We start from the raw sequence: 24834 nt of genomic DNA, 5'->3' as shown, positions 1-24834 counted from the left end.
GGGTATGTAAACAGCAGCCAGCATACGTGGAAGAATAATACGAAGCTTTTTTTTTTTTTTTTTGCCTTTTTTTTTTCTGTCTAATATTGTCTGTGCAGCAAGCATAAATAACAGGATGCATCCCAAGGCGTGTGGGTTTTCTCCCTTCCCCTCTGTCTTCTCTTGCCTTGGTGATCAGGCTGGGGTGATATGATGTGATATGATATGGCGAGGTTTCCCTGGGGCTTTTCATGAGGCCCAGGGTTCCCTCCACTTGCATTGCATCCTGTAACCAAAGGCTGGTGGTTGCTTTTAAGGTTGGGAGAAATATGCGTGCTGGTGTTTAAAAGCAGTGAACGTGCAGGCCCCAGGTGAGCTGCAGGGGGCCCCGCCCACTGCCCCGGGGACTTGGCTTGGGCTTCCGGGAGGCAGGAAGCTGGTTTGATGTTTTGGAGGTTTCTCCCTAATATGGAGCTGGAGATCAAATCATTGGAAAGGCTCTCCTCTATGGCCTCATGTAGGCAGGGAGTGCTCTTTGTCAGTCCTTCGGGGTGGAGGGCTGAGACTGGGGATATGGGCCTGTGATTGGACAGTAAGTGCTTCTCCAGCACCACCTGCAGCCTGGCGGTGGCGCCCCTCTTCAGAGCGTTTTTTTGTGTTTTTTTTTTAAATAGGATTAGGTTTAAGGCAGGACGAGCTTCAGCCCCAGATCTAAGCACTAACTCTCCCTGCTTCCCTCACATCACCTCCAGGCATCTGGCAGGCAGCTTCTTAGGTGTAGGGCCTGGGCTTTGTCCTGAAGTGCCACCTCTGAGCCCTGCCGTGTGGTGTGTGTCCCAGTCCTGTGGGAATGGCCTCCAGCCCTGATGGTGCACCTTTCCACCTGCCCCCCTTCCAGAGGGCTGGGTGATCCCTGCAGCTGCCTTTCACACTGCCCCACCTTCTCCTTTTGCATAGTTGATCCGAAAAGCAGCACCTTGTTACCTCCCATCGGTCCTGGTCACCTGGCTCATCTGCTAGGCTGGCTCCCTAGTTAGCCAGAACTGGGTGGGGGAGAGGCCCTAGGATCTGGGCTCAGGTGGGTGACTGATTCCGAGGGGGCAGCGAGGAGAGAACACCTTACTCAGGCCCCCGTCCCCTGTGTGTTCCCGGTAAGGCTGACGGCCGCCCGTGAGCGGGGCGGAAGGTGCGGGGGGTACCTTAGGAGAAGCCCGCCTGAGCTGTGCTGTCCCTGCCGCTCTTGCTCACTCCGCAGCCCCACAGGACCTTCCCCCCGAGCCTGGACGGCAGGGGCTGCCGAAACCAGCCTGCGCTGGGACGGAAACGTATCCTGTCTGCGGTTCGGGGATTGTCTGTCGCTACCCCAGACGGATGGCCCTCTTGGCCGTGGCGGGTCTGTGCCTGTCCTTTCCCCAGCCTCCGGGACTAAAGCTGGCGGGCCCGGGCACAGCGAGCCACCTCTACCTCAATCCTGGGGACGTACCGATCGACGTCTCTGAGGGCCCCCGGGAAGCGGGGTCTCCTGCGCGCGCGGCCCGCGCGTCCTGAAGCGGCGCCCGCCCCCAGCCTAGACGGTGGTCTCGCTCTTCCAGAGCCCCGTCTTCATGCAGCCGCCGCCGGCCGCCTCGGCGCCGCTCAAGGTGACGTCGTCGTACTTGCCGCCCTTGGGGGCGCCGTTCAGGCTGGCCGCGTTGAGCGGGTACGAGCGGCGCTGGCTCTCCTTCTCCAGCGCGCCGCCCACGCCGCCCTTGAGGTGGTCGCGGCCGGCGCTGCGGCGCTGGCCCGGCCGGCCGGCCTCGGGGAGCGGCGCGGCGCTCGTGTCGCTGCCCTCCGACGGCGTGAGCGTGCTCTCGCCCTCGAGCCGGGGGCCGGCGCCCGGGCTGTTGCGGCTGCTGCCCGGGTAGCTGTCGGACGGGCTGTTGTGCGGGCTGCCGCTCTCGCCCGACGGCAACTCGGCCGCCCCGGCCGCGCCCCCGCGCGGCGCCCTGAGCCGGTTCCTGCCGCAGGCCTCCCCCGCGCGATGCCCCTTGGCCCGGCTCTTGTGGCCCCGGCGGCCGTGGTGCGAGTTGTTCGGGTGGCGCGAGCCGAGGCTCCCCCGGGGGCCCGGCGTCTCGGGCTCCCCCTCCCCGCGGGCCGCCGCCCCCGCCTCGCACGCCTGGCTCTGCGCCAGCTGCAGGTTGGTGAGCTTGCAGGGGCCCGGGGGCGGGGCGGGGCCGCTGCTGCCGCTCGGGGATGACTTGAGGGACGCGGGCCCCTCTCCGAACGCCGGGGACCCGTCCTCGGGGGCGGCGGGCGCGGCCCGCGGGGAGGCTCGGGAGGCCGAGGCGGGGGGACGGCACGCGCGCCAGGAGGCCCTGACGTCCCTGCGCCTGGCACAGTGATGGGTGAAGACGAAGAGGCCCAGGGCGGAGGCCGCCACCCCATACAGGCAGCTGCACACCACCCGGGGCAGCCAGCGCTGGGACACGCTCAGAGCCCCGCAGGCCCACATGGCCAGGTAGAGGAAATGCGTGGTCACCAGCGCCCCCAGCTGGACTCCTGGAGAATAGAGACCGTCACCCTCCTCCGGGGGCCCGGGCGTCACCACCCCTGTGCTCCCAGCGGCCAGAAGGGAACCCGAGTCACTCAGGAGGGGGCCGCTGCTCCTGAGCCTGGTGGAACCCCTCAGCTCCTCCCCTGGCTCCAGGGAGACCCTGCTGGTGCCCCCCTTTGGGCTCTGTGCCAGAGGACCCCGTAAGCGCAGCCCCGCGCACAGGAAATAGATCCACGTGATGAGCAGAATCAAAGCCACCGGGATGTAGAAGGCTCCTAGGCTTGGGCGCCACACTAGCCAGCAGCTGAGGGGAGACACAGGCGGCGCGCGTGAGGTGGGGCGCGGAGGCTGGGTGGGCGGGAAGGGAGGCTATGGTGAGTGGAGAGGCGGAAGCGGCTCAGTCAGCAAGCAGGGCTTGGGGCTGGGCGACGGGCTGGGTGAAGGGCTGGGCGACGGGCTGGGCGACGGGCTGGGTGGGTGGGCGGCGCCGCCGCGGCGGAGCAGGAGGCATCCCGGGCAGGGCAAGGAGGTTTGGGGCAGGCGGGCCCGTGCACTCACTAGGGGCTGTGGTCCCGGTAGTTGTGGATGTTGACAGCGGCTGTGATGCCACAGATAATGAGTGGGATCCCTCCCGCGATCAGATAGAACCTGGAGAGGAATGGGTTTGGGGGTCAGAGAGTTGGGGAACAAGGAGGGGGCCAGGTGCTCAGAACCCTCACCTTGGGGTCTCTGTTCTATCCTCTTTCCCCTAGAAATTATGTCAGAGTTTTTTAGCCAGGGATGCAATGCCCCTCCAGGGCCGGTCAGTAGGTCCCTAAGGGATTTGGCCAAGACTGTTCTAAGGGACAGTGGCCAGAATTGCTTTCTGTCACCCTGAACAGTGCAGAAGCCAGGGGGTGCCACTTGGGTTCCCAGGATCCCTGCCCAATGCCCTTTGAAGTCGCTCCCTTCCTGGCCTTGTCATGCCTGAAAACCCCAAGGATGCACCCCCTCCACGGCATTGGGCAACCTAGTGCCACCCAGGGCCCTGCCTCTTCTGCCTTTTTTTAAAATTTTGGCTGAGGGATCTTAGTTCCCTGACCAGGGAACTGGATTGAACCCCGGGCCCCCTGCAGTGGAAGCGCTGAGTCCTAACCACTGGACCCCCAGGGAACTCCCCACCTCTTCTGTCTTGGGAGTGTGATCTCCCAGGACCTTGGGCCCCTGGGAGAGCATCCACCCTGGGAGAACAGCTTTTGGTGTCCTCCCCCCACACCTGAGCCCTTCCCCACTGCAGAGCTGACAGATGGAGGCACGTACCGGAGCATGGGTCGGGGGGCGGGCAGGGCAGCATCCCCTTCTTGTGGAGGTGGTGCCCTCCAGGTAAGCTCCTTGTGGAGGACACGGGCCTTCACCCCCATCCAGAGCAGTGTGGACAGTGAAGAGTAGTGCAGGGTGATGCCCACCTGTGGGGTCAAGGCACTGAGGCTGGGGGACTGGCCGTCCCAGAGCCTCAGCCCCGCAGTGTTCTCCCGTGCCTCCCTTGTGCCCAGCCTCCAGCTCCACCCAGAACCTCCCCAGGGTTCCATCCCTGCCAGTACCCTCTCTGCTTCCAGCCCAGGGTTCTCCCCCATGCCAGGGACTCTCCATGACCCTGTCGTTGCTGCCTGGCTCGTCCCCGACCTCTCTTCCATGGCAGGACCCCACTCTCCACTCTGTCCTGTCTCCTAGTTGCTCTGCTTCTTCCCTCCCCTACTCTCATGCCCACCTCGCCCACGAGGCTGGACACGGAACAGCGGAGCGGGAGCCCACTGCCATGAGCCCCCTTCCTCCCGCGTGCCTCCCTCCTGTACCCTAGGCTGCCGTCCCCGATCTTGGAGACCCCCCACCCCAGCCCTTCTCCTGCTTACCGCCTGGCAGACCATCTGGTAGTTGGTCAGCGTGATGCCTCCCGCAAAGACGGCGGAGGTCATGGCCATGTGGAAGCACAGGTTCAGCAGCATGTGCCAGCCCTTCCGGGACACGTGGATGGAGCTGCCACGGAAACAGTCTTTAACAAATGGGCCACCCAACCCAAGGTCAGGCCTATGGGGGTCTCAAGGCCACTGGGAGAGTCAAAGAGGAGAAGGCAGATATCTGTGTGCACGCGTGGGTGTGAATGGGATGGACACCTTAACCCCCAAATTCATTTTCCAACTGCAGAACCTTCGAAGGAAAGGCTAGGCAAGAGCCTGGGAAAGGAACACCCACTGTCGCCTTGCCAGTACTTAGTGACACCCAGCATGCCCTCCCTTCCCGCAGGAGCTCTCACCTGTGGTGGAGGATGTAGGTGATGATGGTGGAGAAGAGGCAGAGCAGCAGCAGGGCTGTGCAGGGGTACACGACAGGGTGCAGGCCTGCCCCTGAGCCCTCCACCTCCCTGGGGAAGGCGCTCAGCTCCTGGAAAGAGCAGAGAGAAGTGAGTAAGGGGAAGCCGGGAGTTAAGAGGCCGCCCTGTGGAGTCCTGGCCGGTCCCCCGGGCCAGTTTTCCTCTTCCCAAGCCCAGTCAGCTTTGGGCCCCATCTTTGGCCCTTGGTCCATCTGGGTAGCAAAGATGTAGGCACCACGACATCCTCTCTTAGAAAGTCGGTCTAGGTGGCGTTAATGATCTGCCTTTCTGGGAACTTTTCAGGTTCCCAGCCCAAAAATCAGAGAGGAGGGGAGAGGGGCAGGTTCTGTCTATCATACAGCGCATGCCTGCTCAGGATCTGGAAAAGTGGGCTGTGAAGTGTGGTGCGGGCACGGGGGCTGCACAGGGGTGAGCGGGGAGGGTGACCAGGAAGGAGAAATGTTCCCAGATTTTTTTTCACTTCAACAATCTGGGTGTCAGAGAGTGCAGGATGTGGAGCCCAGGCTGGGCGGTCTCTGATCCATCTCTCTCGATACGGGAGTAGAGGCAGGACCTCTCTGTCTTTTTTTTTTTTTTTTTTGCTCTGGGGCTGCTATTATGGGGATGACCTGATAGAGGGCCTGAGGACCTGCCTGTCTTCTGAAAGATGAAGAGGTATGGGGGAGACCAGAGGGCCATTTATTTCCCTGCGAGTCCTGACCGTCACGAGGCCCGATAAGGCCTCTGATTTTTGAGGATTTCTGTGGCCCCAGGCGCTCAGAGTGCCCCTGGTCCCCCCCGGCACCCATTCTGCTTCCCCTGCCCTCCACCCCTGTGCCCGCTACCCTCACCATGAGCACGGCCACGTTGCCCAGGTGCTGGCACTGCAGGGCGCTGACGTTGGGCCGGCTGGAGCGGAGCTGGCAGCCCTCAGAGCTCCAGCCCCCGGGTCCCCCCGGCCCCTCCTGGCTCCACCAAGCGGCCACGGGCTCGGCCCCCTCAGCCCAATGCCGCAGCGAGACGGCCACCGGCTCAGTCAGGTTTCCCACGCTGCAGCCACCTACAGGGGAGGGGGTCCACTCAGGCTCGGCCGGGGCGTGCGCTGGGCGTGGGGAACAGAGTTAGATGCCAAGTGCGGGCCTGCCCCCCCAGGGCCTCAGCCAAACTGGGGAGACACAAGGACGAATCAAAATGAAGGCACCCGGAGGTGGTGGCCCACCTAAGTGCCAAATGAGTCGTGGCGACATGCCCAGGAAGGGAGGACTCTGGGGTCGGGGACGAGAAGGTGGAAGGCGACGCTGAGGGAGTGGGAGCCCGCGTGAAGGGAGGATTCAGGAGGGCACCCTGAGGGGCAAGTTGGCACCAGGTGATGAAGGGGGACGGAAGGAGGCCCAGGTGGGTGGAGGGTTTGTGTTATAGCCCTTCGGAAATCTGACGAATCTGGGATGTGAAACCCAGGGTCTCTTGAGCCTTTTCTCCACCAGTCCGTTCCTTCACGGGACATCCCTGCCCTGCACCGCCCTTGGAAATGGTGCAGGACCACCGCCCCCAGCCACCTCCACCAGGGCGCCAGGGGCGCTGGGGAGGGCTTGCGGGCGGCGCGGTCGGGCGGGTGTGTGTGTGTGTGTGTGTGTGTGTGTGTGTGTGTGTGTGTGTGTGTGTGTGTGTGTGTGTGTGTGTGTGTGTGTGTGTGCAGGCCCTTACTGGTTCCCGCAGAGATGACGGGGGTGGCCACGCCGCGCCTCTTGCCAAGCCCAGCGGCTCCAGGGCGGGAGGTGTTGCCGTGGCTGCGGAAGAGACGGCCGTTTCGGAAGACGAGCAGCTGCAGGGTGCAGTCTGGGGGGACCGGGGGGGCCAGGGCAGCCGGGAGGGACGAGAACAGACTGGGCGGCAGCTGGATGGAGGCCAGGGCCACGCTGTTCTGGGGGGAAACAGGAGTTCCTCAGAGACACCCGGGGTCCCTGGGGCTCCGCTGTCGCCCGCCCCTCCTCCTCCGTCCCCTCTCCCCCTGTCTGAGTACTGCGTCCCCTCACACCACCCACCTGACCAGGCGCCTGCACCTCGTACCTGCCCTCTCAGCGTCCTCCCTCCCCCGGCGCCCACCTTGATGTGGAAGGACGAGAGAGAAACGTTGGGCCTCCCCGTGGTACAGCGGAAGCGGAGCTGCTGGTCGGCCAGGGGCTCCGGCTCAGGGGAGGGGTTCTGGCTGGCACCCAAGGGCCGGGTGCCCGGCGCACCGGCCTCCCTCCTCTGGAAGGCCGTGCAGGTCAGGCCCACGTAGCTGTGCGGCTTGATGAGGTAGGCCTCCAAGGCCACGTTCCTCGAGTTCTAGGGACAGGGACCTTGTCAGCCCTCTCCTGGCCTTCTCCTGCTCGAGACCGCAGAACCTGCTCAGGCCGACCCGCCATCCTTGCTCATCACTCAGGGCCTGGCAGCCTTCCGTCTGCCGGGGAGTCTCCCAAACCCCTGCTCTTCGGCCCCTCCTCCCACTCACTCACACCCCGTCTCGGAGCTGGCTCAGCTGTTGACACGCCCCAGTCCTGCTGCCCCAACTACGCCGGGCAGCAGGGTCCTCGCCCCCCTCGTATCTCCCCCAGCACCCAGCAGAGGAGATGCTGTGTGCAGCTTGCTAACTGGTTCACCACCCCCCACTGGAAACCCCCCCTCTTCAGGGAACAGAAGTCTCCGTTACCCTCGCTCCCTCCCAGGTGCTGCTGCCTGGCTCCCAAGCCTTCCTGCTGGTCCTTTTCCTCCTTCCCACCCCCACGTGCTTCCGTCGGGCCAGCCCTTCAACTCGGTTCCCCGCACGAAGCCCTGTGTAACCCCTCCCATGTCGCTGGCCTCCCTCTCCTCTGCCCTACTCCCGACAAGTTGGAATCTGATGCCACACGAACGGAACCCTGGTCACGTTCGGTGTTCTCGCTAACCGGGCGCACGGCTGGTGCACACCTGGAGGACTTGCTCCTGGATGACAAGGGCCGGCCCCCGTCACCTCTGAGGTCCCTCCCTGTCCCTCCCTGGGCAGGGCACCCTCCCAGCTGGCCCACCGTACCACAGAGATGTGCTGGGCGTGGGCGCTCAGGGCGGCCCCCCCAATGCGCTCCAGGGCGCCCACGATGCCGCTGCAGGCCTTGTCCTCGCGCTGGGCCAGCCACAGCAGGTGCTCGTCCACCAGCATCAGGTTGCTGGCCATATCCACCATCACCTCCACCAGCTGGAGGCGGGGGCGGGGTCACTGAGGGCAGGAGGGGGGCTGGGGACCCAGAGGCTGGGGCGAGACCGGCTTGAGCAGGTGGGGGGCAGGTGATTTCCAGGGGCCCCAGGGGCCCGATCGAATCTCACCTCTTTGATCTGGTCGACGTAACCCAGAAACTTCTGGATCATCTGAGCCACGTAGACAACGTCCATCATGTCGGAGAAGCTGGCAGCCTCGGCCGTGTATACTCGAAGCTGGTGGGCCAGGGTCAGCGCGTTGGAGGCATTGATGGGCATCTGGGGGTGTGGGGAGGAAAGGGCACCGTCTAATCTGGCTCCTTCTCCCCCAAAACAGCCTGGGGGCCCTCTCCCCTGTGCTGCTGCTCAGAGCAACGGGGCCTAGGGAGCAGGGTCTAGCCCACAGCTGGGTCTGATCCAGACAGGAGGCGAAGGTCAGGAGTGAGCCCTTCCCAACTCAGGGCCGCCCACGGGTTATGCCACTGCTTGAGGACAACGGGACGACCTCACGCTGTCCCTGCTTTCTGCTTAAGGCTGCCCTTGCTGTATTGGGGACCTTGGGGTGGCCCACGTGTCCCGAGTGTGGCCCTGGGGTTCTGAATCCCCTGGGAGAGGGAAAGCTAGAGGAGAAGAGCATGAGACACGGTGCCCGTGGCCCCTCACCATGCATCCCAAGGAGGCAGGCTTCTCCCCTCCCCCTTTCCCGCGCCCCTCCCCTCTCCCGGCCTCACCAGCACGAAGGTGTAGAGCACCCGGGTGATGTCGTTGGTGTACAGACAGTGGGAGTAGTCCCCCGGCTCCCAGCGGCCAGCTCGGTCACACCGGCGGGAGGCTCGGGTGCCAGGGGCAGCCCCGCTCAGGGGCACCGAGGTGAAGGGGTACTGCAGGCAGGACTGATAGGCTGTGATGCCAGCCAGGGTTCGAGGCCACCTGGGGGCACAGGCGGGAGGTTGCCGATGACCTGGGCTCCTCAGGGCAAGGGTCCCTCCCCTGCCCTGAGAACTGTGAGGCCAGACTCCTTGGGAGCTGCAGGAAGGGTCCAGAAGAGGGTGTTTGTTTGGACTGGACTTCAAGGGCTTCCCAAGCTCCACCTTCTTTCTAAAGCTGTGTTTGTTGGGACAGTGCTGTCACTGGTGCTGCGAGGCTGGACTTGAAGTCCTGAGTTCAAGTCACTTATGCTTTCTGGGCCTTAGTCTTCTCAGCTGTACAATGGGGAGAATAACTCCTTCCCTGCTTAAGTGAGAGGCCACTGGGATATGAAAGTGTGGCATCCGTAGTGGGAGAGCTTTGTCAACTATGCATGTAAGGAAGAAAAAAACAACCTTTTTGTTCTGCACAGCACATTTGGAGGGTGATTTTATATGAAAGGATACGGTCTCTATAAATACACCAGCGGGACCTGGAGCTGAATGACAAAAGGCAGTGTTTTCTCCAGCTTGGAGTGGGTGGGGGACTGGTCACCGGTGGTCCCAGGGGCAGGAGCGGGGTGTGGGCCGGGGCCTGGGTCTCGAACCTGAAGTCCCCGCGGTTGTTGGCGACTCGCTCAGCGGGGCAGTAGGAGGCCGAGGTCTCCAGCACCACGATCTCCACCTTCTTGCTGGCGTTTCCCTGGACCGTGGACACGGAGCACTCCCATTCGCCCGAGGCCCACACGCCGATGTGAGACAGGGTCAGCTCACTGTGGGCGGGCGGACGGGCGAGGGCTGGCTGGAGGCGCTCCCGGCGGCCACGCCACCCTCCCCAAGCGCCCGGGGGCCGCCCTGGGGCACGCAGGGCATCAGCTTCAGGCTCATTTCTTTAACTGAGCCAGGGATACACGTACATACTTCTTTAACTCTGATTGGCCTTCCGTTAGTGTTTTTCTGAGCTTCCATTTCCCCATCCCTTTTTTTTTTTTTTTTAGGCTGTGCCATGTGGCTTGCAGAATCTTAGTTCCTCGACCAGGGTGAACCCGGGCCCTGGTAGTGAAAGCGCTGAGTCCTAACCCCCGGAACGCCAGGGAATTCCCCAATTTCCCCATCTTTATCACAGAGATAATATTACCTCTCTTGCAAATCTATTGGAGAGATCGAGTCCAATAATAACAGGTGAGAGCCGCTATATCATTGTAAAGGCACTGAAGAAATGTCAGATATAATCGGTTTTTTTCTATCAGGCGTTCAATCTGTGTCCCTCACCCAGACCATTTCTGACTTAGTCCTGGATCTGCACGTATTCCCAGGATCAGGCCATGTCCTTTGCGGGGTGCGTGAGGGTACTGTGGCCACCACCCCCGCCCGCGCCGTGGGCCCAGAAGGGGCCGCAGGGCCTGTACCTGGTGATGAAGGTGCAGTCGTGGATGAGGCTGTCGCCCAGGAGGATGCCCGCCTGCTCGTCGCCCTCCACAGGGGCCCGGTTGTGGTACCAGCGGACGTGGGTGTCATTGCCCAGGTAGCTGGCCGAGCACTGGAAGGGCAGCCGGTCGCCCTGGAAGACCACTTGGCGGAGGGATGGGATGAGGTGGTGCGTGTGCAGCTCCAGGGCCCCCTCTGTGGGAGGCGACGCTGGCCGTGAGGCCGAGCGATGGGTGAGGGTCCAGTGGGGGCAGAGCCAGGCCCCTCTGTCTGGTCTGGAACCCGCCCCAGCTCGGAAGGAGAATGGGGGCTGGAGAGTCTCCAGAGATAAGAGCACAGGAGAGGAGCAGGCGGGTTTTGAACGAATAAAGATGCTTCTTTCCACTGCACGCTTGTCACCCCAAGAGGTGGGACCAGATGAAAGCATAAACAAAGCAGCGGCCCCAAAGGAAGTTTAGAAAAGCAGATGGAGGACCGGCCCCCGGTGGGATTTGAGGGAGAGGATGCCCTGGAGACCAAACCCACCGCACAGGGAGCCTTGAGCCAGCAGGAGCCCCTCAGGAGGGAGCCTGAGGGTGCGGGTTTGCTCACCGCAGCGCAGCTGGGCCTCCTGGAGGCCGCCCAGGGCCTGGGCGTGCAGGGCGCTGGGGTAGGCACAGAGCGTGCGCTCCGACAGCTGCACGGAGCGATTCCGGGCCCAGGACAGCAGCCAGCGCAGGCGGCAGTCACACGTCAGGAACTCGGTGCCCAAGTCCCTGCAGGGGGGTGTGGAGGGGCCACAGGGTAGAGCAGAGGGAGCGTGGGCTCCCGGGGTGGGGATGGAGCCCCAGGGAGAGACTGAGGCTGGAGAGGGCCGGGGAGGGCAAAATTGTGCACGTGTGCCCTGCTGCCACCACGGCCGCCACGGCAAGCACGGGGAGGCGCGTATGGTGGAGCTCCAGCCATCGTCTGTCCCACCTCCTCAGAAGGCTGGCCACGTGGGCACGGTGCTCATGTGTCTCCCTCCTGGGCAGAGGAAGGAAGCAGGGGCCTGACTGCTCGGGCTGGGGAAGGATACTCACACAACCTTAAGGGCTGGCAGCTCATCAAAGACCCCCGGTGGCAGACTGGAGAAGATGTTTCCAGATATGTTTCTGCAGGGAACAGGGAGAGGGGATCTTAGGCTCTCCCTGGGCCACAGGAGGTGGGTGGTGAGGGACGAGAATGCGGGGACCCGTGAGGCTTTGGGGAGCCTTCCCTCTGCCCCCCTCCCCGCCTCCCCGCCCCTCACTCACAGCCGGAGAAGCCTGGGGAGGCCTTGGAAGGTCTCAGAGGTGAGACAGCCAATCCGGTTGTTGGAGAGATCTCTGGAGAGACACACACAACCTCAGCAAGTCGGCCACGTGGTAGCACACGGATCCGCTTGTGAGGGACACACGCGTGTGGGCGGGGCTTGGGGGGGGAGCGGAGAAAGAGGAGATGGTGTTGGGGCATGAAGTGTCTGCCCCCAGCCTGTTGCGTGCGGGGAGGAGAGGCAGTGAGGGAGGCTGAGTGGGAGGGCGGCGGCTCTGGGATCCACGGGACCACCTCCAGGGATGAGGGGGGCTGGGGCGTGGGGTCAGGCCAGGCCACTCACAGGCGCTTCAGCTCCCCCAGACCCAGGAAGGCGCCCGCCTGCACTGTGCTGATGATGTTGTTCCTCAGGTCCCTGTGGGAAGCAAGTGGGGGCCTCACACCTCGCCCGCTCCGGGACCGTGGGCTCCCCGGGCGGGCGGCCTTGCCACCGCCACTGCTGGGGTCTCTGTTTCCCTCTAAGTCCCTGCTCGCCTCAGCGCGGCTGGGAGGCCGGATGAAGGACCTGGCCTCTCAGATGGGTCCCCCTCCGCCTCCCTGGCTCCCTGGTCAGACACCGAGAGAGATCCGGGGGAAGGGCCTCGGATGAGAGAGAGGGTGGCAGGGGAAGTGCCACCTCGGGCTGGGCTCCAGCAGGTCACAGACTGGACAGAAGATGGCAGTTGGCCCCCAGGCGCCACAGGGCCAAGGGTCACCCACCAGGAGGGACGAACTGCCGGGAAGTTTTCAGAGTAGCTTCTGTCCCAGGCTCTGGTGGCTCAAACTCCACCACACGGTCAGATCAGAGTGCCACCCTCCCTCCCCTTTGTCACATCCTCCCAGGGGCAGCAGGGGCGGGCCAAAGGGACAGTCCCGGCCCACTGGGGACCGGCCGGTGCCCACATGGCCCCAGCCCCCCACCAGACCCGGCAGCCCTCTGGGACCACTGAGGCCCAAGGCGATGGCCGGCTCCCTGGCGTGCCCCAGCACCCTGTCCTCTGTGGGGCACAGCCATGGGGAGAGGCGCCAGGCTGACCCAACACTTGCCCACCTACCCAAGGCCTACCTGGGTCTTTCCCGAGCCAAACCAGAACAGGCTCGCGGCCCACAGAGACCTTACCAGGAGGCCTCACTGCCCACCGGGGGGCGGGGAGGGCTGCAGCCTCCTGGCTAGCTCCCTACCTTCCAACGTCCTCTCGGGCCCACCCAAGCTCCCAGGAGATCATGAGGCAGAGGGCAAGGGTGGGGGGTTCCTGGAATAACCAACTTAGGTTGGCCGGTGGGGTCAGCCTGCTTTCCAAGGCCCTGCCACCCCCCGGCCCAGACCCGCCCTCTTGGCTCTGCAGGCCAAAGTCTCAGGGGCAACTCCGGATTATGGGCAGGAGGGGGTTAACTGAGCCAGCTCCCTGCTGTGGGGAGAGGAAATGGGTGTCCAGGATGGGGAGGTGCCATCCCAGCAGGGGGTCTGTTTTCACACAGACAGTCCCAGCTGGGGACAAAAACACCCAGAGAGAGACTGAGAGACAGAGACAGAGAGACAAAGAGAGAGACAGAGACAGAGAGAGAGAGACAGAGAGACACAGACAGAGAGACAGAGAGAAATGAAACAAATCCCCTGCCCAGCCCTGCCCCTGGCTGGGGGTCTTCACACCTCAGCACCCTCTCATACCAAGGACTTGGGCTGCATAACCCTGCGCCCCACTGAGAAAGAAGAGGAAGCCCCCGGAAGGGCCGCTTCCTAGAGGGACGACTTCCATCCCCAGCATGCAGGCAGGGAATGTGCGAGAACGCAGCCCCTAGAAGGCTCCTGCAGAGTGGAGGCTGGAGGTGGCGGGAGAGCGCCCGCCCAGGGTTGCCCTTCCTGCCGGTCCCCCGCCCGCACAGCCCCGTCCTCCGATGCTGCTACAGCCGGCCCCGGCCCCTCTTGGGCTCTGGCCGTTCTCAGGGCTCCGCCTCCCACCCGTGCGGGGGACGAGCAGAGGGAGACACATTCCTCATTGTGTCACTTCCCTTCATGGGCTGCCAAGGGGCCCAGGCTGCAGTCCCCCGCCCCTTCCCTCTCCGCTCACTATGTTTATTCTCATTTCCTCCCTGGCCCCCCTCGAGAACCCCCGCCCGGCTGCCCCACTGATGCTCTACAGATGGGAGCAAGGCAGCCCGCTCGGGCCCAGCCCCTTCCTGCCCCGGGTTTCCTGCAGCCCGGGCCAGCCAGGGCCTTCTGAAAGGGGAGCTTCCAGCAAGTGTCGGCGGTCCTCACCTCTTGTCTCACGCCCGCAGAGCGGCTTCCGGGGTGACCAAGGCAGCCCTCAGAAGGAGTGCCCTCAGAGATGGCCTGCTGGCCTGGACCAACCAGTCTTGGGTCCTCTCCGGAGGGGCACGGGCCAGGGGCGGCTCCTGGCTGAGCTGGTAGCCCGATGGGGGCTGGCCCCTGGGCAGCTGAGGCCTCCTGGTCCCTAAGGTGGGGGACGCAGCTCTGGGGCTGTACCCTCCCTAGTGGTAGGAGGAAATGCTACCATAGAACTTGGATATTTTTGTGGACCCGCGAGGAGGCCCCTATAGGTCGGTGGTTCTGCACCTTTCTTGCTTAGCATATCCTTTTGAGTATCTGATGAGGGCTATGGAGTCCTGCCCTAGAAGAATGCACTACCCTCAACATTGTGCATCTGATTTCAGGGGCTCGTGGAACCCAGGTTACAAACCCCTGCTCTGGACTTTCCCATTGGATTCCTTCATTCCTTAGGTGAGGTCGCAAGGACGCACAGATGCTTCTGTGATGTGGAATCTCCTGCCCTCTGTCTGCTTCCACAGACCTCTGGTCTTGGAACCTGGAGAAAATGCAGCTTATGGGTGGAGCCTCCCTCCCTACATCCCCTCGCCTAATCCAGACCAGGCTCCTGGATCAAGACAGACCCCTCTCCCTGTACCTATGTCCACATGGAGGGAAAGGACACCCTATGGCAGAAGTTGGGGGGCGGGGGATCCCTGGGAGCAAATCTTGCCCTATGTCCTTCCTGGGGAAAAAGCAGCTCAGGAAGCTGAATGTGTAAGACTGAGTGTGTAAGCACAAGCAATAAAAGAGCAGATTGAGGACTTCCCTGGTGGCGCAGTGGTTAAGAATCTGCCTGCCAATGCAGGGGACACAGGTTCGATCCCTGGTCCGGGAAGATCCCACATGTTGCAGAGCAACTAAGCCCGCAAACCACAACTACTGAGCCCGCGTGCCGCAACTACTGAAGCCCGCGCGCCTAGAGCCCGTGCTCCACAACAAGATAAATCACCGCAATGAGAAGCCCGCGCACCACAACGAAGAGTAGCCCCCGCTCACGAAAACTAGAAAAAGCCCGGGTGCAGCAACGAAGACCCAACGCAGCCAAAAAAAAAAAAAGAGCAGATTGATATGTTAGACTTGAAAATGTTAAACTTTTGCTCTTGAAAGGATACCACCAAGAAAGTTGAAAGACAACCCCTGGGATGAGAGAAAATATTTGCAAATCTGATACCTGATAAGGGACTTCTATCCAGAATACATAAAGAACTCTTACAACTCAATAATAAAAAGACAAATAGCCCAGCTGAAAAAAATGGGCAAGGGATTTGAATAGACGTTTCTTCAAAGAGGATACACAAATGACCAATTAATGCATGAAGAGGTGCTCAACACCATTAGGGAAATGCAAATCAAACCCACAATGAGAGACCACTTCACGTCCACCAAGATGGCTATGATTTAAAAAACAGAGATTGGAATCCTTATATATTATAGATGGGAGTGTAAAATAGTGCAGCCACTTTGGAAAACAGCTTGGCAGTTAAAGTTACCATATGACCCAGCAATTCCACTCCTTGGTACAAATCCAAGAGAAGTGAACATACACGCACACAAGAACACATATAGGAATATTCATAGCAGCATTATTCATAAGCCCCAAAGTGGAAACACCCCAAATGTCCATCAACTAATGAATGAATAAACAAAATATGGTATCTTCATACAATGGAATATTATTTGGCCATAAAAAGGAAAGACGTGCCGACACATGCTATAATATGGATGAGCCTTGAAAACACTATGCTTGCTGAAAGAATCCAGTTACAGAAGATTACATACTGTGTGCTTCCTATTTATATGAAATGTCCAGAATAGGCAAGTCTATAGAGACAGAAAGTAGATTAGTGGTTTGCTTAGGGGTGGGAAATAGGGGAGGGGGGGAGGAACGGGGAGTGATTGCTAATGATTCAAGATTTCTTTGGGGGAGGATGAAAATGTTCTAAAATTAGATTATGATGATGATTGCACAACTGTAAATATACTCAAAACCATTGGATCCTACGTTTTAAACGGGTGAACTTTACGGTATGTAAATTATGTCTCACTAAAGCTGTTAAGCGTGAGTGTGTGAGTTTGTATGACAGCGTGTGTGTGTGTGAGCTTGTGTGTGTGTGTGAGTGTGTACCCACGCTTGCACAGGGCGGGGCGGCACGAAGTTGGCTCCCTCTGGCCCCCACAGACCTCCCTGCTTGTGGGTTTGAAAACCGAATTATAGGTTTGGAGGCCGCACAGCAGCTCCCCTGGGCCCTCCAGGACTTTCAGGGTTCCTTAGAAAGTGGGGGGGGGTGCTGGCTGAGGAGTGGGCAGAAGCCCCCGCCGCAGGTCCAGGGGTTGCCTGGGGGGAGGGGAAACGGAGAGATTGTGGGGACCAGGAGGAAACCCCAGGCGGTCCTAGGCTCCCTCGCAGCGCCACGCCCCGGGCCCCTCTTGTCTCTGATCTCATCCAGTAGGTATTTATGGAGCACATACCCGGTGCCAGGCATTGGGCCTACAACAGCGAGCAGGAGGGCTGTCCCCGGACCCACCGGCCTCCCTTCTCGCGCCCTCTGCGGCGGCGCAGCATTCCTCTCCAGCGCCGGGGGGCGGGGGCGGGGGAGGGCTAGAACCCGGCCGCCGTACCCTCAGCCCCGCCCCCAGATTAATGGAAACCACCTGGCGGGTGAGCCGCACGCACCGCCCCCGCCCCCAGGCCCCCCCCACCACCATCGTTCCCGTGAGCATCTGCGTCTAATGAGTGCCCCAGCACCGCGGCATACCAGCCCCCGGGGCTCATTAATCTCATTAGGCAATGACAAATCATCCTGGGGCTGCCCAGGCTCCCGCCCCGGGCCCTCTCCTCCGGGCGTGCACAGGCCTCCGGGGGCGTGTGTCCACACAGATCCACACGCAGGCCTGCACGCCCAGTCGCGGGCTCCCTTGACCTCTCCTGGGGGCTGTCTGCCCTGTGGCCGGCTCGGTCCACGCTCTGGGGGCTTCTCACTGTGACTGGCTCACCCTGGAGGCCAGGAAAGTCTTCAGGTGGCCGGCCCTCTGCTGAATGCGCGGGGAGGTTCCGGGCAGAGATGCGAGGGACCCGAGGAATGATCCTAGCGAGTCCTTTCCGCCCGTAGACTTCATCTACACGACCGCCTGCCAGGGGCTGGGGGCTCTGGACGAATCTAAGCGGTCTGGGGCGGCTGGTGTGACATCTTGCCACTTGGAACTCTTCCGAGGAGAAGGGGACGGCCATTTACTGAGAGGCCGAGGTGTCCCCTGCTCTGTTCCTGGATGAACTCATCTACCTCCGTGACCACCTGTCAGGGAGCTGTGCCTTGCCCCTTGTTCCAGGTGAGAGCCTGAACAGGCACCCAGAAGGTAAATGGAGGTGGAATTCAATCCCAGTCTCTTTTCACTCCAGGGTGAAGTCCTGTGCCCTTTCATCGCCTGCCCCTTCACTCCAAAAGCCTTTCCTCTGGCTAGTCCACGCTGAGGGAGGCGGGACACAAAGGAGGGCTCAGAGACAGGGCCTCACACACCTCTGGGCCCTTCTGCACAGTCCTGGGCTGGCCTTGAACTCTGCTGGACTGTTTCAGATTCTCCAGTTCAGCCTGCCTGGCTGATAAAGGTGTGTCTCCCCCGTCCCACCTCATCCCCCCGTTCTCTGGAGCACGGGTCCTCCCGTGGGATCATCTCAGGCACATTCCCTCTCAGGGCCCCCTCTGTGTCCCCTTCCCGGCCTCGGGGCCCTGCACTGCACAACAGGGGATCCCCTCCCCCACTTACATCCCACCTGTTTGCAGAGGCCAGAGGGGTGCTCAGCAGGGCGGGCAATGCTGGCACTTTCTGGCGCAGCCCACATTTACTCAGTTGTCAGACAGGCCGCCAACTCGCATGGGACTTGCTGCATGGACTGTGGGATGTGAAGCTGCCACAGGCTCAGCCGCCCCAGCCTGGACGGCTGAGTCCAAGAGGACAGAGAGATCAGTGTTTCCTGGCACCAACTGCACGCCAAGCCACGGTGTCTCGTTTGCGATGAATAGGCCCACAGTGCAGGGGTCATCTGGTCCACTGGTTCCCAACCCCAATGAGCATGAGAATTGCCCACATACCTTGTAAACAATTCCCAGGCCCCTGCTGACCTGATGAATTAGCATCTTCAGGACCGGGCCCAGTACCTCTCCCTGCCTCTGGGGTAGTGGGTAGTGACTGTGATGGTTAGTTTTATGTGTCAGACTACAGCCCTCGGTGACTTAATCAGTCACTAATCTAGGTGCTGCTGCGGAGGTATTTTGTAGATGTGGTTACCGTCTACAGTCAGTTGACTTTAAATAAAGGAGACGACCTCTGCTAACATGGGTGGGCCTCACCCAATCAGTTGAAGGCCCGGAGAGCAAAACCCGAGGTTTCCCAGAGAAGTTCTGCCTTAAGACTGCAGCATCAGTTCCTGCCTGACTCTCCAGCCTGCTGGCTGGTCCTACAGATTTTGGATTTGCCAGTCCCCACAATCACATGAGGCATTTCCTTAAAGTAAATTTCGTTATAAAGAAATAATTTCTTGGAATTCCCTGGTGGTCCAGTGGTTAGGATTCGGCACTTTCACTGCCATGGCCTGGGTTTGATCCCTGGTCAGGGAACTAAGATCCCGCAAGCCGCGTGACGAGGCCAAAAAAAATAAGAAGAAGAAGAAAGAAAGAAAGAATTTCTTTGTATATTTATATAAGGACACAGACACATACATCTCCTATTGGTTCTATCTCTCTGGAGAAGCCTGACTGATACAGTGGTGACCAGCCAGGCTGGAGACCCTGGGCTCCTCCAGCCCCTGCACTGCCTCTCCATCCCAGGGAAGTGAGGCCAGGATGCTGAACCCAGCATCCCTCTGCCCAGAAGCGTCCCCTCCTCTGAAAGCCCGGCCGTGTCACTGGGCTTTTTGATCTTTTCCTTCTCCTGCAGCTCTGTGGGTATCACACACACCCAAGGATCATAGAGTTTTAAATCCAGAGTGCACTTTACAAACTGCCCTGTCCCCCCACTTTTTTTTTTTTTTGGTCTTAGTTCCCCGGCCAGGGGTTGAACCCGTGCCCCCTGCAAGGGAAGTGTGGAGTCCTAACCACTGGACCGCCACGGACTCCCCCCCACTTTTAACAGATGAGGAAACTGAGGCCCCAAAGTGAGGCATCCCTTTGACCCCACCCCCCACCACTCCCCAGTCACGCTGCCCTTCTGCACCTCAAGCTCACCAGACAGGCTGGACCCCAGGGCCTCCCCCGCTGCTACTGCCTCTGCCCCTAGACAACTACCTGCCCGCCAGCTCCCTCCCTCCCTAGGGCTAGGGCTCCATCACCTCCAGCGAGGCCTTAACCTCATTACATAAAATAGCGGCCCCCATTCCAGTGCTTTCTGCCCCCCTTCCCCTGCTGCTTTGTTTTCCTCTGCAGTGTTTATGGTCTCCTGACCTATTATACATTTCTTTGCTGCGTTCTGGGTCCCATCAGTGGCAGGTAAGTTCCCCAGGGCAGGCACCAGGCCTACCGCGTTCACTCCGGATGCCCAGCACGCAGCCTGGCACACGGAGGGGGCTCAAGAAACATCTCGAGAGTGAACGACTAGATGATTCCTAACAGGGCAGGGGCTCCAACTCAGGACCTAGAATTCTCACTCTAGTGCCCTTTCTCCTCCCTCAGCATAGGTCATTATTCCCATCTCCTCTCCCACTTTGCTCTGCTTGCCTCCCGTGGTTTGAGTGCACCTGCAGGGTGGTGATCTGGGTCCTGGTGCCGTGGGGAGGGGTCCAGTTGGGTAGGCTTGCGTGGGGGTGGTGGGGGGAAGGAGAAGGCCATCGTCTCATCTTCACCAGAAAATCTACCCTCATGAGATTGAAGGACCACCCAGCAGACCCAGCAAGGGGGCAGACCCAGCGGATTTTTGGCGGATGAGGCGAGAGGGTAAAGATGGGAAGATGTCCCAGAGGCCTCAGGAGGCTCTGGGCAGCTCTCGCTTGTGCTAAGGAGAACAGAGACGGACGCTGGGCGGTGACTGGCCCTGGTTTGGCCGGGCCAAAGGACTGCGGGCAGCTGCGGTTAGTTTTTCTCCAAAAGATCCCAGGAGGGAACATCTGCTTTCTGGCCATTCAGCCCTCTAAGACCAAGCCTGGGCTGAGCGTAGGAATCACAGCTCCTGAATGCTTAGCTGCTCGTGGAGGAGAATGTTGGTACCTAACGAGTCTTCTAAATAGCAGCTCGGGGGCAGCCCTTCCTCCCTTTCGGAGCAGAGTCAGCGGGACCTGGTCACAGCTGTGTGCGCGCACCGTGGCTAACATCCCGGGAGCCCTCCCACCCCCCACATGCCCTGATCCCACAGAACGTGCTCCACCTTTCCACGCCAAACGTGGCTGTGTCCCTTTCCACCCGCCCCCAACCCAGCCAGGCCACCAAGCTTTCCCCACAGGCGGCTTGGGGGAGAGCCTTGCCCTTCCCTTGTGAAGTGGGTGTAATAGAGACAACCTCGTAAGATTGTTGTCCTGGTTAAAGATCTATACTCTATCATGTCGATACTGCATCTCTATTACCCTTAAACTTTCTAGCCTTCGCTGATCCCTCCTTTGGACTTTACAGCAACTCCCACCTACTTCATTCCTATATATATGGCAAGGTCTGTGGTCTCACTAGACTGTGATCTCTTTGGCTGTTTGAGAGCAGGCGTCTGCCTTATTCGTTCGTATCCCCCATCGCTCTGATCCAAGCCTTTCAGGCAAAATGGTACTAGAGGGGGCAGGACCCTGTTGGAGGCCTTGGGAACGCCCAGCAGGTGGGAGCAGAGCCAGGAGACAGGGGCCTGGACGTGGGGGAGGTGGCAAGGATCCAGCTCCTGGAGGGACAGCAGGCCCAGGGGTCCCGTGGAGGAGACAGGACCCAAAGCTGTTGTACAGGCTGTGGATCGGGAGTTGCCAACTGAACGGGGAATCGAGAGGCGGGGAATCAACCCCCTCCTTTGGCACGGACTTGCCCGTGACCGAGGCAGGTCCCCAGTTCTGGGAAGGAGCTTCTCTCGGGCTAGCAGGGCCCTTGCCGTCGGTCCACAGGGCAGCCAAGGATGCCGTTGCTGACGCAGCTGTAATCCAGGGCCGTGGGGAGGAAGGCGGGGGGGGGGTGGGGAGAAGTGGATGTGATCCGCTGTCCCCACCCTCAGCCCAGGGCTCTGGCCCCTTGGAGCTTTGTTTGTCGACTGTGTTTAGGGAAGGAGGAAAGAGGCCTCAGTCACACTAAATTCTCCCTCTGCCCTTTATGCTGGGCCCCCAGCTGGGATGGGGAGGCGGCTTCTGGACAGTTAAGGGGCTCAGCCCTCGTAGCTAATTGCTCATTAAAGAGTGTTAATGAGCTTCCCACGGCCCCATCCCTGCCTGGACCAGCGCGGGTGTCCCCGCTTCTCTGTGCTGTGGCTGGTGAGGGAACTGGTTTCTCCCTCCCGGACCAGCCCCTCTGCCCTCCACTTGGTGGTCGAGTCCGACTGTGGGCCCTGCTCGGCCAGCAGGTCCCGGGCCCCTCAGCAGCCAGGATTCCTCACCCTCCCTGGCCCGACCTCTTGCCCGTGACCTCCACCCCACCCTGCCCGAGCACTTACAATTTCTCCAGCAGGGGCAGTCCCAGGAAGGAGCCGTTCCGGAGCCCGGTGATCTTGTTGTTGCTCAAGAGCCTGGAGGGACGGGGAGAACACAGACGGGAGAGTGTTGCCTTCTGTGTAAGCGGCGCCCCCTGAAGCTGGGCAAGGAGCAGCCCCACCCTGGGCTCCGGGAGACCACGGGAGGAGCCAGCGGACGGTTCCGGCAGGCTGGTCAGCCCACTGAATGCCAGGTCACACGTGTCGCCTGCCCTGGGTCTCCCCACAGCCTGGGTCTGACTTAGGCTCTGTGCGCAGGTGAGCTGAGCAGGTGTGGAGTTGCGATGACCCGTTTTGACCTTGGAACCACAGGCCGAGCCCGCGGCAACCCCTTTCTGCCCTCCACAGCTCTGACTTGCTCAAGCCATTGGCCCAGGAATCTGACGACAGTGCTGGGGAGAATGGTCCGGCAGGTAGAAGAGGAAGTCAGGCAGGTGGGAGGACCTGCCCTTCCTCGGGGTCTCCATCACTCCTGGAGCTGAGGACCTCACCAGAAGGGGACCCCTCCCTCCCCTCAAAGGCCCCCAACTCAGAGGGACGGAGTGCCCATGCGTCCCCAAGCCTGTCTATAGCCTTGACCGGAAGCTGATGGAGTCCTCGGCCCCGGGGGAGCCCAGGCCTCAGTCTCTGCCTCTGCCCACTCGGAGTCTTGTTTATTTATTCGTTTGTATTTGTGGAAGCAGAAAGGGGCCCCAAGCTCCTGACCGAACCCACTCTGCCCACCCACTCAGCCTTTCTCTGTCAGGCTCCCCGCTGGGAGGAGAGAGTTCCAGACCAGCCAGAGGGCTCATCCCTTGAGTTAATTGCTTATTAAAAAGCTTTAATGAGCCTCTCAGCTCCAGCTCTTGCCTGCCCTGCGCTGAGGCAAAAGTTTTCCCATCTTTGCTCTGAATGGTGGAGAACGGACCTGGGAAGGCCAGAGGTGCAGGCCTTGGGCCTCCCCTCCAGCAAGCAGCCTCTGGGCTGGACAGTAAGGGAGAGGGCAGGGGGCGGGAGCAGGGCCCGGGAGGGGCTGTCAGAGCTCTGCCCCAAAGCTTAATGGAGGTGGGTGGGTGCACAGACCAGACTGGCAGTGAGAGGACCCCAGACGTCCGTGCTACACCACGCCCAAGGGCACGTGGAAAACAGACCATGGCCGGGACGGAGGCAAGGGTGGAAGGGGGCTCTGTGGCTCAGTGGGAAGATGTGGCACCTCATCTCCTTCCTCCCTTCTCCCCTCTCCAGAGAGGCCCCTCCTCCCCTTCGGGTTCCCCCCTCACTGTCCTTCCAATGGTGACGTTTCCCAGCAGGGTCTCAAGGGTGACTGTGTGGAGGGTTTCGAGGGAGTGCTGGGTTTCCAAAGTGCTGCACACACGCACACACACACACACACACGCACACACACACACACTGTCTTGATATTTCAAAAAGCACATCACAGTAGTCATCGTATGAATAATTAGAACTTTCTCAAACCCCTTTATTCTCATTTTATGGGTTAGGATAGTTTTATTTCACGTTACCTGTGGTGGCCAATTATAAATTATCTTGTCAGTTCTTAGGGCCTCGAATGGTCTCATTCAGGCCCTGGTGGGGCTGTGGTGGCCCCCTGGGTGGGGACAGGCTCTTGATGGTGTGAGTTTTAAATCAAAGCCCGTCCCACCTCATCTGCTGCTCATTCCCCCATACACCCTCAGAGCCTGAGGTTCAGAGGTTCCATTAAATGTTGGAGAAGGCGAGAGGACCCCTCAGTATCCTTAGTAATGTCGGGAGGGGTCCTGAAATGTCAGCAAGGGGGGTGAGAAAGGGCCTCTGTTTCAGCCTCCCCAAACCCCAAGGGTCTCTCCCAGGGACTGCCCCTCCCTGGGTCTTGGGGAGGGAGAAGGATGGGGATGCTGATGGGGGGGCACAGGGGAGAGGTAGGGGGTGTGGAAGGTTAGAGGAACAGGGGAGCCAGGTTATCACAGCCCCGTGCACGAAGGGGGAAGCCTGAGAACATTCCCAAACTTGAGTGGAGTATAGACCTGTTAAAGGGAGGGGAAAAGTATCTTATTTCCTGCAGATATGTCTGAGGATCCCAGTTTGAGAAACACTGACTTTAGAAATGAAAATCTTAACACTGTGAAAATACCTTCTAGTAAAAACTTATCTCAAAATTATAGCCAAAGGGGCTTCCCTAGTGGCGCAGTGCTTAAGAATCCGCCTGCCTAATACAGGGGACATGGGTTTGAGCCCTGGTCTGGGAAGATTCCACATGCCGCGGAGCAACTAAGCCCGTGCGCCACAACTACTGAGCCCGTGCGCCACAACTACTGAAGCCCACTTGCCTAGAGCCCGTGCTCAGCAACAAGAGAAGCCACCGCAATGAGAAGCCCGTGCACTGCAACGAAGAGTAGCTCCCGTTCACCACAACTAGAGAAAGGCCGTGCGCAGCAACGAAGACCCAACGCAGCCAAAAATAAATAAATAAAATAAATAGAAATTTTAAAAAAAACTATGGGCAAAAAATTTTTTGTTCAAAGACCATTGAATTGAAAACAGAAAATTAAACAAATTCTCCAACTCCCGAATCCCTGATATTAAAACCCGGGATCCTAATTGGAGAACCCTATCCAGACAAGTCTAGTGGTAGTGTTGGGGGGATAGGTACCCCACATTCTCCAGACTCTTTGTCCTTTAACCCTTGAACACCTTTCACATACCCCAAATTTAACCCAGAACTGGCCAACAGAAGTACAATGCCAGCTGCATACGTAATTTAGAATGTTCTAGCAGCCACATTGTTTAAAAGTTAAAAATTAAATTAATCTTAATAATATACTTTATTTACCCCAATGCACCCAAAATGTTATCATTTCAACACATAATAAATATATTATTATATATTATAAATATACATATATTATAAATTATATAAATAACAAAAATTATTAATGAGATATTTTCCCTTTTTTGGTACTAAGTCTTGGAATCTGGTGTGGATTCTCCTCTTCCAGCACAATTTACTTAACCCAGACCAACCACATCGCAAGTACTCAGGGTCACATGGGGCCGGTGGCTTTAAGTCTTATCCCTGATTTAGTCTCCTTGTAGCCAGCACCTCCCCAGGAGGAAGTCTGGGCTGCTGGGGAGATACTCAGGCGGCCGGGGTGGGGTGTGTGTGTGTGTGTGTGGC

General features: G+C 59.9%; 1 protein-coding gene across 5 annotated transcripts in view; it reads right to left on the bottom strand.

Moving 5' to 3' along the window:
- Nucleotides 1–27: 27 nt before the first annotated feature.
- Nucleotides 28–24834, bottom strand: part of ADGRA2 (adhesion G protein-coupled receptor A2) — a 34430-nt gene continuing 9623 nt past the window's right edge. The window contains exons 2-19 of one of the 5 annotated variants that reach the window (XM_036838775.1): nucleotides 21645–21716; nucleotides 12021–12092; nucleotides 11680–11751; nucleotides 11467–11538; nucleotides 10997–11160; nucleotides 10387–10600; nucleotides 9586–9750; nucleotides 8804–9098; nucleotides 8202–8351; nucleotides 7912–8073; nucleotides 6927–7187; nucleotides 6564–6780; nucleotides 5711–5919; nucleotides 4803–4930; nucleotides 4402–4525; nucleotides 3812–3957; nucleotides 3071–3160; nucleotides 28–2816 (exon numbers count right to left, since the gene is read on the bottom strand). In XM_036838775.1, coding sequence (XP_036694670.1) covers nucleotides 1547–2816; nucleotides 3071–3160; nucleotides 3812–3957; nucleotides 4402–4525; nucleotides 4803–4930; nucleotides 5711–5919; nucleotides 6564–6780; nucleotides 6927–7187; nucleotides 7912–8073; nucleotides 8202–8351; nucleotides 8804–9098; nucleotides 9586–9750; nucleotides 10387–10600; nucleotides 10997–11160; nucleotides 11467–11538; nucleotides 11680–11751; nucleotides 12021–12092; nucleotides 21645–21716 — 3883 coding nt within the window. In that variant the 3' untranslated portion in view covers nucleotides 28–1546. Of the gene's footprint in view, nucleotides 2861–3070; nucleotides 3161–3811; nucleotides 3958–4401; nucleotides 4526–4802; nucleotides 4931–5710; nucleotides 5920–6563; nucleotides 6781–6926; nucleotides 7188–7911; nucleotides 8074–8201; nucleotides 8352–8803; nucleotides 9099–9585; nucleotides 9751–10386; nucleotides 10601–10996; nucleotides 11161–11466; nucleotides 11539–11679; nucleotides 11752–12020; nucleotides 12093–21644; nucleotides 21717–24834 lie in introns of all 5 variants that reach the window. The other 4 variants (XM_036838776.1, XM_036838777.1, XM_036838778.1 and 1 more) reach the window with 4 other exon arrangements.

This window comes from Balaenoptera musculus, chromosome 21, assembly GCF_009873245.2.
Source record: "Balaenoptera musculus isolate JJ_BM4_2016_0621 chromosome 21, mBalMus1.pri.v3, whole genome shotgun sequence".
Classification (NCBI taxonomy): Eukaryota; Metazoa; Chordata; class Mammalia; order Artiodactyla; family Balaenopteridae; genus Balaenoptera; species Balaenoptera musculus.
The sequence above is the reverse complement of the archived record's forward strand: the minus strand, read 5'-3'. Positions and strand labels throughout refer to the sequence as shown.